Source organism: Hyla sarda, chromosome 6 (assembly GCF_029499605.1).
Source record: "Hyla sarda isolate aHylSar1 chromosome 6, aHylSar1.hap1, whole genome shotgun sequence".
NCBI lineage: Eukaryota > Metazoa > Chordata > Amphibia > Anura > Hylidae > Hyla > Hyla sarda.
The window spans coordinates 262,117,429-262,135,283 of NC_079194.1; the positions used below are offsets into that span (position 1 = coordinate 262,117,429).

General features: G+C 44.1%; 1 protein-coding gene across 1 annotated transcript in view; it reads left to right on the forward strand.

The window, feature by feature from the left end:
• Window positions 1-2,936: 2,936 nt before the first annotated feature.
• Window positions 2,937-17,855, forward strand: part of TRMT112 (tRNA methyltransferase activator subunit 11-2) — a 31,696-nt gene continuing 16,777 nt past the window's right edge. Inside the window, exon 1 of the mRNA XM_056527155.1 lies at window positions 2,937-3,225. Within this exon, the coding sequence (XP_056383130.1) occupies window positions 3,151-3,225 (75 nt within the window). The 5' untranslated portion in view covers window positions 2,937-3,150. The remainder of the gene's footprint in view (window positions 3,226-17,855) is intronic.

Sequence of the window (17,855 nt, forward strand, 5' to 3'; positions counted from 1 at the left end):
TATAGATGGCTGGATACAGTGATCAGAAGGCCACTTACCCACCTCCGTTCCTGCTCCGTCACTGGACGTGTAGCATCGCAGGAAGATGACTGAGCTGGAACGGGGGTGGTAAGTTAGGCTCTCCAGGGGAAGATCCCCCAAAAATGTACTAACACATTTTTTGTGCTTTTCTTCTCGTTTCAGATACGTGAATGCGGAGGACTACGTCGGATTCGGTGGACTACGACCATGACCTGCATTTTTTCTTTTGTTTTGATAAAATGGTTAACGAGGGCTGTGGGGGGTGTTTTTCCTAATAAAAATGTTTTAACTTGTGTGTGCTTTTTTTTTTTTTTTATTATTACTTTACAGGCTTAGTAGTGAAAGCCGTCTTGTAGACGGAATCCATTACTAAGTCTGGGCTTAGCGTTAGCCCAAAAACAGCTAGTGCTAACCCCCAATTATTACCACACGATACCCACCGCCACAGGGATACTGGCCAATACCAACAGGGCCCAGAGTGTGAAATATGGCGCTCTTGGGCCTAGCTGGTAACAGGCTGGCATTATTTAGGCTGGGGAGGGCCCCGTAACAATGGTCCTCGTCCACCCTGGTAACGTCAGGCTGTTGCTGTTTGGTTGGTATTTGGCTGAAATTGAAAAGACAGGGAACCACACGTTTTTCTTTTTTGTTAAAAACATTTTCAGTCAAATACCAACCAAACAGCAACAGCCTGACGATACCAGGGTGGGAGAGGACCATCGCTACTGGCCCTCCCCAGCCTAAATAACACCAGCCTGTTACTGCCTAGGCCCAAGAGCGCCATATTTGGAGCTCTGGGCCTGTTGGTATCGGCTCTTCCCAGTACCCCTGTGGCGGTGGGTACCGGGGTAATAATTGGGGGTTAGCACTAGCTGTTTTTGGGGCTAACGCTAAGCTCAGACTTAGTAATGGACTCAATCTACAAGATGGCTTCCACTACTAAGCCTGTAAAGTAATAATTTAAAAAAAGCACACACAAGTTAAAACATTTTTATTAGTAAAAACACATTCCCGCACAGCGCTTGTTAACCATTTTATTTAAACAAAAGAAAAAATGCAGGTCATTGTCGTAGTCCACCGAATCCGACGTAGTCCTCCGCATTCACATATCTGAAACGAGAAGAAAAACACAAAAAAATGGGTTAGTACATTTTTGGGGGATCTTCCCCTGGAGAGCCTAACTTACCACCCCCGTTCCAGCTCCGTCATCTTCCTGCGATGCTACACGTCCAGTGACGGAGCAGGAACGGAGGTGGGTAAGTGGCCTTCTGATCACTGTATCCAGCCATCTATACAGAGGGCTGGATACTGCATTAACGTAGCAGAGCGCAACTGCCTCTGCTACTTTAACGTACAAGGACGTACTCGCCTCTGCTACTTTAACGTACAAGGACGTACTCGCCTCTGCTACGTTAACGTAGCAGAGCCCAATGGCCTCTGTTACTTTAATGTAGCAGAGCGCAAGTGCCTTTGCTACTTTTGCAAAACTTCCATCCTGCCCGGACGGCCTTTGGCTCTCTAGGCATGCTGGGAGTTGTAGCCCCTTCACTTCAGAACTAAGCTACACTCTCTAAACTACGCTTTATCTGCCTGTAAAACTAAGCTGACTACACCTGCGTTCAACTACGCTAACTATACTAAAACTGCCCTAACACTACGCTAATACTACACTGCACCTACTACTCTAAGACTGCGCTAACAGTACGCTACGCTAAATACGGTAAAAAACTGTGCTAACACTAAGCTACACTAAGCTATGCTAAAACTGCACTAACACTACACTAAATACGCTAAACCTGCGCTAACACTAAGCTACGCTAAATACGCTAAAACTGCGCTAACAGTAAGCTACGCTAAATACGCTAAAACTGCACTAACACTAGGCTACGCTAAATGCGCTAAACCTGCGCTAACACGAAAGTACGCTAAATACGCTTAACCTGCGCTAACACTAAGCTACACTAAATACGCTAAAACTGCGCTAACACTACGCTACGCTAAATACGCTAAAACTGCACTAACACTACACTACGCTAAATACGATAAAACTGCGCAAACACTAAGCTACACTAAATACGCTAAAACTGCGCTAACAGAACACTACAGTAAATACACTAAACCTGCGCTAACACTAAACTACACTAAATACGCTAAAACTGCGCTAACACTACACTACACTAAATACGCTAAAATTCTGCTAACACTAAGCTACACTAAATACGTTAAAATTGCGCTAACGCTACACTAACTACGCTAAAATTGCGCTAACACTACGCTAACTACTCTATACCTGTGTAAAACTACAACTCCCAGCATGCCTGGAAAGCCTTTAGCTGTCTGGGCATGCTGAGAGTTGTGATCCCTTCAATATAATATGAGCTAAACTACAACTTCCAGCATGCCTTGGCATGCTGGGAGTTGTAGTCTCTTTACTTTAGAACCTATAACCTACCTCCTTTCACTATAAAACCTAAACTACGCTAACTACGTTACAATCTAAGCTAGCTATGCTACACTAATGTTACACTACGCTAACCCTACGCTTGTTTCCCTTTCCCCGTCTTCTACACTACGCTACCTACTCTAGCTAACTTACGCTATCCTCGCTACGCTAACTGCGTAGCGGAAGAAAGCTGCGCAGGTATTTTCCAATCTGTGAAAAACGCCATACGCATGCGCGGGTCTACGCTACAACTACTGCGCAATTAGCGTAGCGTACGCTAATAGCGTGAACATGCGCATGGCGTTTTCCACAGATTGGAAAAAACTTTACATCACCGGTATTTTCCAATCTGTGAAAAATGCCATACGCATGCGCGACATTACGCAGACATTACGTAAGTAGCGTAGCGTACGCCAATAGCGTGAACCTGCGCATGCGCATGGTGTTTTCTACAGATTGGAAAAAACTTTACATCAGCGGTAGACATTGCGCATGCGTTCTCCAATCTGTCACGACTCATGCGCCATAACGATAAGTTTACTGTCAGCATTGGTAGCTCCGCCCACTTTTAAGTCACCTAGTGACTGAATGTGGAGGTGGGGCTGCGGGCGTTCATTGATTGTCGGAGAACATTGATTACCCGGAAGTAGTTGCAGTAAGAAGCACGTGGGTGCCGGTACCGGAGAATGAAGCTGTTGACGCATAATATGCTACGAAGTCACGTGAGCGGCGTGACCCGGGGTTTCCCGCTCATCATCCGGGTATATTGCTGAGTTGTATGTAGTGTGCGTCGTCCTCATGGTTTACTGTACCTGTTCTCTATAGAGACACTGTATGGACTGTGCAATACCGCTGTCTGTCACCTTCATTTAGGATCTAGTAAAAGAACGAACTTCAATACATTAAAGAAGTAAAACCCTAACCTGTGACAACTACACATTCCATCGTGTGCTTTTGCTGTCCGAGCATGCTGGGAGTTGTAGTGTTGCAGCAGCTGAGGGTGCACTGGGTTGCGGAACACCACAGCATATTTTTGGAATTTTAACAGCTTAAAGGGGTAGTCCAGTGGTGAAAAACGTAGGATAGGGGATAAGTTTGAGATCGCTGGGGTCCGACTGCTGGGGCCCCCCGTGATCTCCTGTACAGGGCCCCAACAGCCAGCGCGAAGGGGACGTGTCGACCACCGCACGCAACAGCGGCCGACACGTCCCCTCAATACAACTTTATGGCAGAGCCGGAACGCTGCTTTCCGCAATCTACTTCTCTGCCATAGAGATGTATTGAGGGGGCATGTCATCCGCCGCTTCGTGCAGTGGTTAACACTCGCTATCTGGCCGGAGAGCCTGGCCCCCGTACAGAGAGATCGCGGGGGGAGGGGTCTGACCGCTGGGGATAGCGGGTGTTAACCACTGCACGAAGCGGATGACACGCCCCCTCAATACATCTCTATGGCAGAGACGTAGATTGCGGAAGGCAGCGTTCCGGCTCTGCCATTGAGTTGTATTGAGGGGCCGTGTCGGCCGCTGTTTCGTGCGGTGGTCGACACGCCCCCTTCGTGCTGGCTGTTGGGGCCCCGTACGGGAGATCGTGGGGGCCCCAGCGGTCGGACCCCCGTGATCTGCAACTTATCCCCTATCCTTAGGATAGGGAATAAGTTGTTCACTTGTTCACCTCTGGACTACTCCTTTAAGGACTCGGGGTTTTTTCATGTTTGCGCGAAAGTTTTTTTTCCTCCTCACCTTCGAAAAATCATAGCGCTTTTAATTTTCCATCCACAGGCCCATATGAGGGCTTGTTTTCTGCGCCACCAATTTTACTTTGTAATGGACTCAATCATTTCACCACCAAAACTATGGCGAAACCAAAAAAAGGTGTGAAGGCTTAGGCATCTGTAGGTCCATACGGTTACAACAATACCTAAATTATATAAAGGGGGTATTTATCAAAACATGTGCAGAGGAAATGTGTACCAGTTGCCCATAGCAACCAGATTGTTTCTTTCTAATTTTAAAAAGGCCTCTGAAAAATAAAATCATCTGGTTGCTGTGGAAACTGCTCCACTTTTCCTCTGCAGTTTTTTTTTTTTTTTTTATAAATCTTACCCTATAACTTTTTGTAAAAAAGAAAAAAAAATGTGCATGTTTAAAATTGTCCTTTTCTGACCCCTATAACTTGTTTAATTTTCTGTATACGGGGATGTGTGAGGGCTGAATTTTTGTACCGTGATCTGTAGTTTTTTATTGGTACCATTTGTTTTCATGGGACTTTTTGATCATTTTACTTTTTACCTTACCTTTAAAAAAAATCATAACTCAATTTTGCACCTAAAAATCCGGCTTATTTTTTGCGCCACCAATCCTACTTTGTAATGACATCAGTCATTTTACCAAAAAATCTACGGCGAAACGGGAAAAAAAGTCATTGTGGGACAAAATTGAAAAAAACCCTCCATTTTGTAACTTTTGGGGGCTTCTGTTTCCTCACAGTACATTTTTCGGTAAAAATGACACCTTATCATTATTCTGTAGGTCCATACGATTAAAATGATACCCTACTTATATAGGTTTGATTTTGTCGTACTTCTGAAAAAAATCATAACTACATGGAGGAAAATGTATACATTGTATTTTCCGATCCCTATAACTTTTTTATTTTTCTGCGTACGGGCCGGTATGAGGGCTCATTTTTTGCGCCGTGATCTGTAGTTTTTAGCGGTACCATTTTTGTTTTGATCAGACTTATTAATTTTTTTGTGCGTACACCATTGACCGTGCGGTTTAATTAATGATATATTTTTATATTTCGGACATTTCCGCACGCGGCGATACCACATGTTTGTATTTATTTACACAGTTTTTTTTTTTTCTAAAATGGGAAATTGGGGGGGGGATTCAAACTTTTTTTTAGGGAAGGGGTTAAATGATCTTTAGTAACTTTTTTTTTTTTTTGCAATGTTATAGACCCCATAGGGATCTCAGGCACTGAGCAGTCATTCGGCGATCGGACACCAGGAGGCAAGTTAAGGGTCCCTCCTGCTGCCCTTCAGCTGTTCTGGATGCCGCGATTTCACCGCAGCGATCCCGAACAGCCCGCTGAGCTAGCCGGGGGTAGTTTACTTTCACTTTAGACGCGGCGTTCAACTTTGAACGCCGCGTCTAAAGGGTTAATAGCACACGGCACCACGATCAGTGCCACGCGCTATTAGCCACGGGTCCCGGCCGTTGTTAGAACAGGAGCAGACTCGGGACGTCCTGGGTCCTTAAGAGGTTAATGATCCCGTAGGGTGAACGGCGTAAACGTAAAAAAGACAAAAATGCTGTGATCTAAAAGTTTTATATATGCAAATGTGATATTGATAAATAGTGAAGATGACAGCGCAAAAAAGGAGCCCTCATACCGCCCCATATACTGAAAAATGAAAAAGTTATAGGTGGTCAAAATAGGGCGATTTTAGATTACTGATTTTGTACAAAAAGTTTGAGATTTTATTTTAAGCGGTACAAAAATAGAAAAGTATCTAGCCATGGGTATCATTTTAATCGTTTTGACCCACAGAACAAATATCACATGTCATTTTTACCTTAAAGTGTAAGTGTGAAAACGTAACCCTCCAAAATGTGCAAAATTTTGGTTTTCATTGAAATTTCCTCCCTAAAATAATATTCTTCGGGTTCGCCGTACATTTTATGGTAAAATGAGGTTTCATTACAAAGTACAATTGGTCACGCAAATAACAAGCCTTTATATGGGTCTGTAGATGTAAATATAAGAGTTATGGATTTTAGAAGGTGAGGAGAGAAAAATATGCAAAAATAAAATTGGTCTGGTCCTTAACCCCTTAAATGGGCACTGTCATGAAGTAAAAAAATTGATATGTTGTAGTACTTAAGTACTACAACATATCTCTAATATACTTTAATAAAAAAAAAACAAAGTTTAAAAACAAGTTTAAAATCACTTTTAAATTCGGCCACTAGGGATCGCCCTCCTAGTGGCCGAATGCATTCGGCAGTGACGTCACCACTGAATTTCGACTCATTTAAGCCTGGCAATGAGTCGAAATTCAGGCACTGCGGTGCTCGCTCCCGCCTGTCAATCAAACAGGCGAGAGCGAGCACGCTGATAGCTGGGGCTGCGTGCATTGGCCAGCTCCACTGGCTTCGCCCGCCCCCGTTACCCTGTCCGGAGGCAGCGCGCGCACTCATTGCTGCGCTGATCCTCCGGATGGGTAAATCTGCACTAGAGGAATGGTGTGGGGGAAGCGGGGTTCAGGGGGAGCGCCGCCGCTCAGCACTAGAGGCATGGTAGGGGGAAGCGGGTTTCGGGAGAGCGCCGCCGCTGCTCAGCAGGAGCGCTCAGCACTAGAGGCATGGTGGGGGGGTGGGGGGTTCAGGAGAGCGCCGCCGCTGCTCCGGAAGGGGAGTAGCACTGCTGCTCTAAGGCTGGGTCCACACTACGTTTTGTCCCATACGGGAGCGCATACGGCAGGGGGGAGCTAAAAGCTCGCGCTCCCGTATGTTACCGTATGGGCTCCCGTATGTCATTCATTTCAATGAGCCGACCGGAGTGAAACGTTCGGTCCGGTCGGCTTATTTTTGCGCCGTATGCGCTTTTACAACCTGACCTAAAACTGTGGTCAACCACGGTTTTAGGTCCGGTTGTAAAAGCGCATACGGCGCAAAAATGAGCCGACCGGACCGAACGTTTCACTCCGGTCGGCTCATTGAAATGAATGGCATACGGGAGCGCATACGGTAACATACGGGAGCGCAAGCTTTTAGCTCCCCCCTGCCGTATGCGCTCCCGTATGGGACAAAACGTAGTGTGGACCCAGCCTTACAAAGTTATTGTTTTCACCACAGGGTGCCTCCAGCTGTTTCACCACTACAACTCCCAAAATGCCCTGACAGCCAGTAGATGTCAGGGCAAGCTGGGAGTTATAGTGGTGAAACATTTGGAGGCACCCTGTATAGTGAACTAAGGGCGGAAGTGTCGGCCCCAGCAGGCATCAGTGACGTCACGCCTGCTGGGTAAGTCTGCCTGGTAGTGAGCACACAGCCAGGCAGACAAAAAGCCATTTTAATATAGTAAAAAAAAAAATGTAAAGGCAGGGAGGGGGTTAGGGATAGATGGGCAATAGGCAGGGACAGAAAGAAAAAAAAATGGATGGTGGGAGCTACCCTTTAAAGGGGTACTCCGCCCCTAGACATCTTATCCCCTATCCAAAGGATAGGGGATAAGATGTCAGATTGCCGCGGTGCCGCTGCTGGGGAGCTGCGGCACTGCGCTATCATTACAGTACAGAGCGAGTTCGCTCTGCATGTAATGACGTGGAATACAGGGGCCGGAGCATCGTTACATCACGGCTCCGCCCCTCGTGACGTCACGTCCCGCCCCTTTCAATACAAGTCTATGGGAGGGGGTGCGGCGGTCATCACGCCCCCTGCCATAGACTTGCATTAAGGGGACGGGCCGTAATGTCAGAAGGGGCGGGGCCATGACGTCACGCGGCTCCGTCCCCTGTATCGCCCGTCATTACACACAGAGCGAACTCTCTCTGTGCAGTAATGATAGCGGGGTGCCGCAGCGGGGATCCCGGGGCTCCCCAGCAGCGGCACCGCGGCGATCTGACATCTTATCCCCTATCCTTTGGATATGGGACAAGATGTCTAGGGGCGGAGTACCCCTTTAACCCCTTAAGGACTCAGCCCATTTTGGCCTTAAGGACTCAGACAATTTAATTTTTACGTTTTCATTTTTTCCTCCTCGCCTTCTAAAAATCATATCTTTTATATTTTCATCCACAGACTAGTATGAGGGCTTGTTTTTTGCGCGACCAGTTGCTTTTTGTAATGACATAACTCATTATATCATAAAATGTATGGCGCAACCAAAAAACACTATTTCTGTGGGGAAATTAAAACGAAAAACACAATTTTGCTAATTTTGGAAGGTTTCGTTTTCACGCCGTACAATTTATGGTAAAAATGACGTGTGTTCTTTATTCTGAGGGTCAATACGATTAAAATGATACCCATTATTACATACTTTTATATTATTGTTGCGCTTAAAAAAATCACAAACTTTTTAACCAAATTAGTACGTTTATAATCCCTTTATTTTGATGACCTATAACTTTTTTATTTTTCCGTATAAGCGGCGGTATGGGGGCTCATTTTTTGCGCCATGATCTGTCCTTTTTTTGATACCACATTTGCATATAAAAAACTTTTAATACATTTTTTATAATTTTTTTTTTTATAAAATGTATTAAAAAAGTAGGAATTTTGGACTTTTTTTTTTTTTTCGTTCACGCCAATAACCGTACGGGATCATTAACATTTTATTTTAATAGTTCGGACATTTACGCACGCGGCGATACCAAATATGTCTATAAAAAAAAATTTCCGCTTTTTGGGGGGAAAATAGGAAAAAACGGACGTTTTACTTTTTTATTGGGGGAGGGGATTTTTCACTTTTTTTTACTTTTACTTTTACATTTTTTTACATTTTTTTTTTACACTTGAATAGTCCCCATAGGGGACTATTCATAGCAATACCATGATTGCTAATACTGATCTGTTCTATGTATAGGACATAGAACAGATCAGTGTTATCGGCGATCTCCTGCTCTGGTCTGCTCGATCACAGACCAGAGCAGAAGACGACGGGAGCCGCACGGAGGAAGGAGAGGGGACCTCCGTGCGGCGTTATGAATGATCGGATCCCCGCAGCTGCGCTGCGGGCGATCCGATCATTCATTCAAATCGCGCACTGCCGCAGATGCCGGGATCTGTATTGATCCCGGCACCTGAGGGGTTAATGGCGGACGCCCGCGAGGGGTTAATGGCGGACGCCCATTGCCGGTGGGTCCCTGGCTGCGATCAGCAGCCGGGATCAGCCGCGCATGACACGGGCATCGCTCCGATGCCCGCGGCTATGCACAGGACGTAAATGTACGTCCTGGTGCGTTAAGTACCACCGCACCAGGACGTACATTTACGTCCTGCGTCCTTAAGGGGTTAAGGACCAGGGGGTTTTCCGTTTTTGCACTTTTGTTTTGTCCTCCTTACCTTTAAAAAATCATAACCCTTTCAATTTTGCACCTAAAAATCCATATTATGGCTTATTTTTGCGCCACCAATTCTACTTTGTAATGACGTCAGTCATTTTACCCAAAAATCTACGGCGAAATGGAAAAAAAAAGATAATTGTGAGACAAAATTGAAGAGAAAAAATGCCATTTTGTAACTTTTGGGGGCTTCTGTTTCTACGCAGTAAATTTTTCGGTAAAAATGACACATTTTCTTTATTCTGTAGGTCCATACGATTAAAATGATACCCTACTTATATAGGTTTGATTTTGTCGTACTTCTGGAAAAAATCATAACTACATGCAGGAAAATGTATACGTTTAAAATTGTCATTTTCTGACCCCTATAACTTTTTTATTTTACCGTGTATGGGGTGGTATGTGGGCTCATTTTTTGCTCCATGATCTGAAGATTTTAGCAGTATCCTTTTTGTATTGATCGAACTTGTGGATCACTTTTTATTCATTTTTTCATAATATAAAAAGTGACCCAAAATACGTTATTTTGTACTTTGGAATTTTTTTGCGCGTACGCGATTGACCGTGCGGTTTAATTAACTATATATTTTTATAACTCTGACATTTCCGCACGCAACGATACCACATATGTTTATTTATTTATTTTTTTACACTGTTATTTCTTTTTTAAATGGAAAAAGGGGGGTGATTCAAACTTTTAATAGGGGAGGTGTTAAATGATCTTTATTCACTTTTTGTTTTTAACTTTTTTTTTTGCAGTGTTCTAGCTCCCATAGGGACCTATAACACTGCACACACTGATCTATTGCATTGATCACTGGTTTCTCATAGGAAACCAGTGATCAATGATTCTGCCGCTTGACTGCTCATGCCTGGATCTCAGGCACTGAGCAGTCATTCGGCGATCGGACACCAGGAGGCAAGGTAGGAGACCGTCCTCTTGTCTAACAGCTGTTCGGGACGCCGCGATTTCGCCGCGGCTATCCCGAACAGCTTCCTGAGCTAACCGGTATGGTTTCACTTTCACTTTAGACGCAGCGTTCAACTTTGAACGCCGCGTCTAAAGGGTTAATAGTGCGCGGCAACGCTATTAGCCACGGGTCCCGGACATTGTTAGAGGCCAGACCCGACCGGCTATGACTATGGTTATAGAAAGGGAAAGGACTCAGGATGTACCAGTACGTCCTTGGTCCTTAACCCCTTAACGACGCAGGCCGTATATTTACGTCCTGCGCCGACTCCCGCGATATGAAGCGGGATCGCGCCGCGATCCCGCATCATATCGCGTGGGTCCCGGCACTAATCAACGGCCGGGACCCGCGGCTAATACCACACATCGCCGATCGCGGCGATGTGCGGTATTAACCCTTTAGAAGCGGCGGTCAAAGCTGACCGCCGCTTCTAAAGTGAAACTGAAAGTATCCCGGCTGCTCAGTCGGGCTGTTCGGGACCGCCGCGGTGAAATCGCGGCGTCCCGAACAGCTGATCGGACACCGGGAGGGCTCTTACCTGCCTCCTCTGTGTCCGATCGACGAATGACTGCTCCGTGCCTGAGATCCAGGCAGGAGCAGTCAAGCGCCGATAATGCTGATCACAGGCGTGTTAATGCACGCCAGTGATCAGCATTAGAGATCAGTGTGTGCAGTGTTATAGGTCCCTATGGGACCTATAACACTGCAAAAAAAATGTAAAAAAAAAGTGTTAATAAAGGTCATTTAACCCCTTCCCTAATAAAAGTTTGAATCACCCCCTTTTCCCATAAAAAAAATAAAACAGTGTAAAAAAAAATAAAAATAAACATATGTGGTATCGCCGCGTGCGTAAATGTCCGAACTATAAAAATATATCATTAATTAAGCCGTACGGTCAATGGCGTACGCGCAAAAAAATTCCAAAGTCCAAAAAAGCGTATTTTGGTAACTTTTTATAACATTAAAAAATGAATAAAAAGTGATCAAAAAGTCATATCAAAACAAAAATCATACCGATAAAAACTTCAGATCACGGCGCAAAAAATGAGTCCTCATACCGCCCCGTACGTGGAAAAATCAAAAAGTTATAGGGGTCAGAAGATGACATTTTTAAACGTAAAAATTTTCCTGCATGTAGTTATGATTTTTTCCAGAAGTGCGACAAAATCAAACCTATATAAGTAGGGTATCATTTTAACCGTATGGACCTACAGAATAATGATAAGGTGTAATTTTTACCGAAAACGCCATGCGTAGAAACGGAAGCCCCCAAGAGTTACAAAATGGCGTTTTTTTTTTCGATTTTGTCGCACAATGATTTTTTTTTTCCATTTCGCCGTGCATTTTTGGGTAAAATGACTAATGTCACTGCAAAGTAGAATTGGCGACGCAAAAAATAAGCCATAATATGGATTTTTAGCTGGAAAATTGAAAGGGTTATGATTTTTAAAAGATAAGGAGGAAAAAACGAAAGTGCAAAAACGGAAAAACCCTGAGTCCTTAAGGGGTTAAGGGGTTAAAGGGGTATACCAGGAAAAAACTTTTTTTTTTTTAGATATCAACTGGCTTCAGAAAGTTAAACAGATTTGTAAATTACTTCTATTAAAAAAATCTTAATCCTTTCAGTACTTATGAGCTTCTGAAGTTAAGGTTCTTCTTTTCTGTCTAAGTGCTCTCTGATGACATATGTCTCAGGAAACGCCCAGTTTAGAAGAGGTTTGCTATGGGGATTTGCTTCTAAACTGGGCATTTCCCAAGACATGTGTCATCAGGGAGCACTTAGACAGAAAAGAACAACCTTATCTTCAGAAGCTCATAAGTACTGAAAGGATTAAGATTTTTTAATAGAAGTAATTTACAAATCTGTTTAACTTTCTGGAGCCAGTTTATATATATATATATAAAAAAAGTTTTTTCCTGAATAACCCCTTTAAGGTCAAAGTGGGCTTGGTCCTTAAGGGGTTAAGGACAAAGTCCATCTTGGCCTTAACCCCTTAAGGACCAGGCCCATTTTGGCCTAAAGGACAAGAGCGTTTTTTGCACATCTGACCACTGTCATTTTAATCATTAATAACTCTGGAATGCTTTTACCTTTCATTCTGATTCCGTGATAGTTCTTTCGTGACTTATTCTACTTTATGTCATTTCTTGGTGAAAAATTCCAAAATTTGATGAAAAAAATTGAACATTTTGCATTTTTCTAACTTTAAAACTCTCTGCTTGTAAGGAAAATAGACATTCTAAATAAATTATATTTTGATTCACTACTTTTTGATGCAAACATAAAGTTGACATGTTTTTACTTTTGGAAGACATCAGAGGGCAGCAATTTTCCAATTTGTCACAAAATTTTCAAAATCGGAATTTTTCATGGACCAGTTCAGGTTTGAAGTGGATATGAAGGGCCTTCCTATTAGAAATATCCCACAAATGACCCCATTATAAAAACTGCACCCCTCAAAGTATTCAAATTGACATTCAGTAAGGGTGTTAACCCTTTAGGTGTTTCACAGGAATAACAGCAAAATAAAGGATAAAATTCTAAATCTTCATTTTTTTTACACTTTCATGTTCTTGTAGACCCAGTTTTTTTGAATTTTTACAAAAGGTAAAAGTAGAAAAATCATCTAAAAATTTATAACTGAATTTCTCTCGAGTAAGGAAATACCTCGTATGTGTATGTCAAGTGTTAGTAGAGGGCTCAAAAGGGAAGAAACGACAATGGGATTTTAGAGAGTGAGTTTTTCTGAAATGATTTTTGGGGGGCTTGTCACATTTAGGAAGCCCCTATGGTGCCAGAACAGCAGAAAACCCCCCACATGGCATACTATTTTGGAAGCTACACCCCCCAAAGCACATAAAAAGGGGTCCAGTGAGCCTTAACACCCCACAGGTGTTTGACAACGTTTGGTAAAGGATGGATGTGTAAATGATTGATTTTTAATTTTTTTTCCCACAAAAATGCTGGTTTTCCCTCAATTTTACAAGGGATAATAGGACAAAATGCCCCGCAAAATTTGTAACCCCATCTCTTCTAAACATGGAAATAACCCATGTGTGGACGTCAAGTGCTCTGCTGGCGAACTACAATGCTCAGAAGAGGAGTCACATTTGGCTTTTGAAAAGGAAATTTTGCTGAAATGGTTTTTGGAGGGCATGTTGCATTTAGGAAGCCCCTATGCTTCCAGAACAGTAAAAAAAAAACACATGTCATACCATTTTGGAAACTGCACCCCTCAAGGAACGCAACAAGGGGTACAGTGAGCCTTAACACCCCACAGGTGTTTGACGACTTTTTGTTTAAGTCGGATGTGTAAATGAAGAAAGCATTTTTTTCACTAAAATGCAGTTTTTTCCCCAAATTTTACATTTTTACAAGGGGTAATAGGAGAAAATGACCCCCAAAATTTGTAACCCCATTTCTTCTGAATATGGAAATACCCCATGTGTGGACATCAAGTGCTCTGCTGGCGCACTACAATGCTCAGAAGAGAAGGAGCACCATTGAGCTTTTGGAGACAGAATTTGGTTGGAATAGAAGTCAAGGGCCATGTGCATTTACAAAGCCCCCCGTGGTGCCAGAACAGTGGACCCCCCCACATGTGACCCCATTTTGGAAACTGCACCCCTCACAGAATTTAATAAGGGGTGCAGTGAGTATTTACACCCCACTGGTGTTTGACAGATCTTTGGAACAGTGGGCTGTGCAAATGAAAAATTACATTTTTCATTTTCACGGACCACTGTTCCACAAATCTGTCAGACACCTATGGGGTGTAAATGTTCACTGTACCCCTTATTACATTCTGTGAGGGGTGTAGTTTCAAAATGGGGTAACATGTGGGGGGGTCTATTGTTCTGGCACTATGGGGGCTTTGTAAACACATGTGGCCTTCAATTCTGGACAAATTTTCTCTTCAAAATCCCAATGGTGCTCCTTCTCTTCTGAGCATTGTAGTGCGCCAGCAGAGCACTTTACATCCACATATGGGGTTACAAATTTTGGGGGGCTTTTTTTTTCCTATTTTCCCTTGTGAAAATGAAAAATTTAGGGTAACACCAGCATTTTCCATCCAACTTTGAAGAATTTTCATTAAACACCTGTGGGGTGTTAAGGCTCATCATACTCCTATTACGTTCCATGAAGGGTGTAGTTTCCAAAATGGGGTCACATGTGGGTATTTATTTTTTTGCGTTTATGTCAGAACTGCTGAAAAATCAGCCACCCCTGTACAAATCACCAATTTAGGCCTCAAATGGAAGTATGGGGCAACACCAGCATGTTAGTTTAAATTTTTTTACACTAACAGGCTGGTGTAGCCCCCAGCTTTTCCTTTTCATAAGGGGTAAAAGGAGAAAAAGCCCCCCAAAATATGTAGTGTAATTTCTCCCGAGTACGAAAATACCCCATTTGTGGCCCTAAACTGTTTCCTTGAAATACGACAGGGCTCCGAAGTGAGAGAGTGCCATGCGCATTTGAGGACTAAATTAGTTGTTGCATAGGGGTGGACATAGGGGTACTCTACGCCATTGATTCCCAAACAGGGTGCCTCCAGCTGTTGCAAAACTCCCAGCATGCCTGGACAGTCAGTGGCTGTTCGAAAATGCTGGTAGTTGTGTTTTTGCAACAGCTGGAGGCTCCATTTTGGAAACACTGCCGTACAATACATTTTTCATTTTTATTGGGGGGGGGGGGGCAGTGTAAGGGGTGTATATGTAGTGTTTTACCCTTTATTATGTGTTAGTGTAGTGTTTTTAGGGTACATTCGCACTGGCAGAGGTTCACAGTGAGCATAGAAATTTGCGCCGCAGGGAAAAATTTGCCGCAGCTCATACTTGAAGCAGGAAACTTACTGTAAACCTGCCTGTGTGAATGTACCCTGTACATTCACATGGGGGGGCAAACCTCCAGCTGTTTCAAAACTACAACTCCCAGCATGTACTGACAGACCGTGCATGCTGGGAGTTGTAGTTTTGCAACAGCTGGAGGCACACTAGTTGGAAAACCTTTAGTTAGATTCTGTTACCTAACTCAGTATTTTCCAACCAGTGTGCCTCCTTCTGTTGCAAATCTACAACTCCCAGCATGTACTGATCGCCGAAGGGCATGCTGGGAGATGTAGTTATGCAACAGTTGGAGGTCCACAGTTTGGAGACCACTGTGCAGTGGTCTCTTACTGTAGCCCTTCAGATGTTGCAAAACTGCAAATCCCAGCATGCCCAGACAGCAAACAGCTGTCTCTGCATGCTGGGAGTTGTAGTTGCGTACCTCAAGCTGTTGCATAACTACAACTCCCAGCATGCCGAGACAGCTGTTTGCTGTCTGGGCATGCTGGGATTTGCAGTTTTGCAACATCTGAAGGGCTACAGTTAGAGACCACTGCACAGTGGTCTCCAATTTGTAGACCTCTAGATGTTGCAAAACTACAAATCCCAGCATGCCCAGACAGCAAACGGCTGTGTGGGCATGCTAGGAGTTGTAGTTTTGCAAGATCTAGAGTGCTACAGTATAGAGATCACTGTGCAGTGGTCTCTAAACTGTAGATCTCCAGCTGTTGCAAAACTGCTAATTCCATCATGCCCAAACAGCTGTCTGGGCATGCTGGGAGTTGTAGTTTTGCAACATCTGGAGGGCTACAGTGTAGAGATACTGTATAGTGGTCTCAAACTGTACCCTCCAGATGTTAGGCAACTTACCGGCTTCCGTCGGATCCAGGGTGCCGTCCTCTTCTGCCGCACGACATGCCACCCGCACCGATCACCGCAGCCGATCGTGTCCCGCAGCCTCCACCGATGGGTAAGTGGACTTCTGCGCCTGGTCCCCTTCGGTTTCCCCATCCTGCCCTGCCTATTGTGGGTGGGCAGAATGGGGAAAACGAAAGTTAACCCCGCCGCCCCCGATCTGCTATTGGTCGTCACTTTTGAAGACCAATAGCAGGGATAGGAGGGGTGGCACCCCTGCCGCCTCACTCCTATCCCTTCAGGGGGATCGTAGGTCTCTTCGACAACCGCGATACCCCTTATATTCCGGGTCACCATAGACCCGTATGACCCGGAATAGACGCAAATCGCAAGTGTGAATTCACTTGCGATTTGCGCCGATCGCCGACATTGGGGGCTGGGGGCGGTAACTGATTACTCCCCTGGGCATTTGCGCGAGGTGCCTGCTGATTGATATCAGCAGTCACCCCGGTCCGGTCCCAGCCCATCGCGTGGCGGGGACCGAAATTCCCATGGGCGTACAGTTACGCCCTTGGTCCTTAAGGGGTTAAGCATTAATAACTTTGAGATGCTTTTACCTTTCATTCTGATTGAGATGTTTTTTTTCCGTGACATATTCTACTTTGTTAGTGGTAAAATTTCATCGATACTTGCATCATTTCTTGGTGAAAAATTCAAAAATGTTATGAAAAAATAGAAAATTTAGCATTTTTCTAACTTTGAAGCTCTCTGCCATTAAGGAAGATAGACATTTCAAATAAATTATATTTTGGTTCACAAATACAATGTCTTCTCAGGGATGTGGAAATCCTATCGCCCGAGGCCCGGGACATGTAGTTCCGGGCGCCGGGCAGGTGAATTTTTCATAGATTTAAGCCCTGTATCGGGCAAGCAGGGCCGGAGCGACTTTCCCCTTTTTTTCCCCCCATAATGCGGTGTGAGGTGCGGGAGCGGATGCAGACTTGCATGGGACGCAGGTCTGCACCTCACATCTATGCTCAGGGTGTACGGAGCGGGCTCCAGACTCAAGCCCGCTCCATACCCGGGGCCCCCGGCTGATTTCAGTAGCCGGGGGCCGCCACTAATAGCCCGGCATGCGGCGATCGCCGTGGCCGCCAATAACCCTTTATATCATTTCTGTCAAGGTTGACATCATTGTCTAAAGGGATCTTTTAACCATCCCTGGTGGTCTAGCGTGGTGGATCGCCCCCCTGTAGCCCTCATACAGCCCAGTATATGGAAAAATAAAAATATTATAGAGGTCAGGGATTTTCTTTTTTAAATTAAAAAGTAAGAAAAAAATTACAATTATTATTAAAACGTGACAGAAACTAAAATTTGGTATTGGTGTAATCAGTCCGACATAAAGTATCAATGTGAATGGCGAACAAAAAAAGAAAACCTAAAAATTAGCTTTTTTTTTTTTCAATTTCACCTCACAAATATTTTTTTGTTGGTTTCAGAGCATAAGTTATGGAAAAATGAAAGGCGTCGTTACAAAGTATACTTCCCCACAAAAAACAAGCCTCATATGGGTTATGGCTATTATAGGACAAGGAGGAAAAAATGAAAGTGCAGAAACTAATGAAGACCCTATTTTCGAACTATTTTGGTTGAAATGATTTTA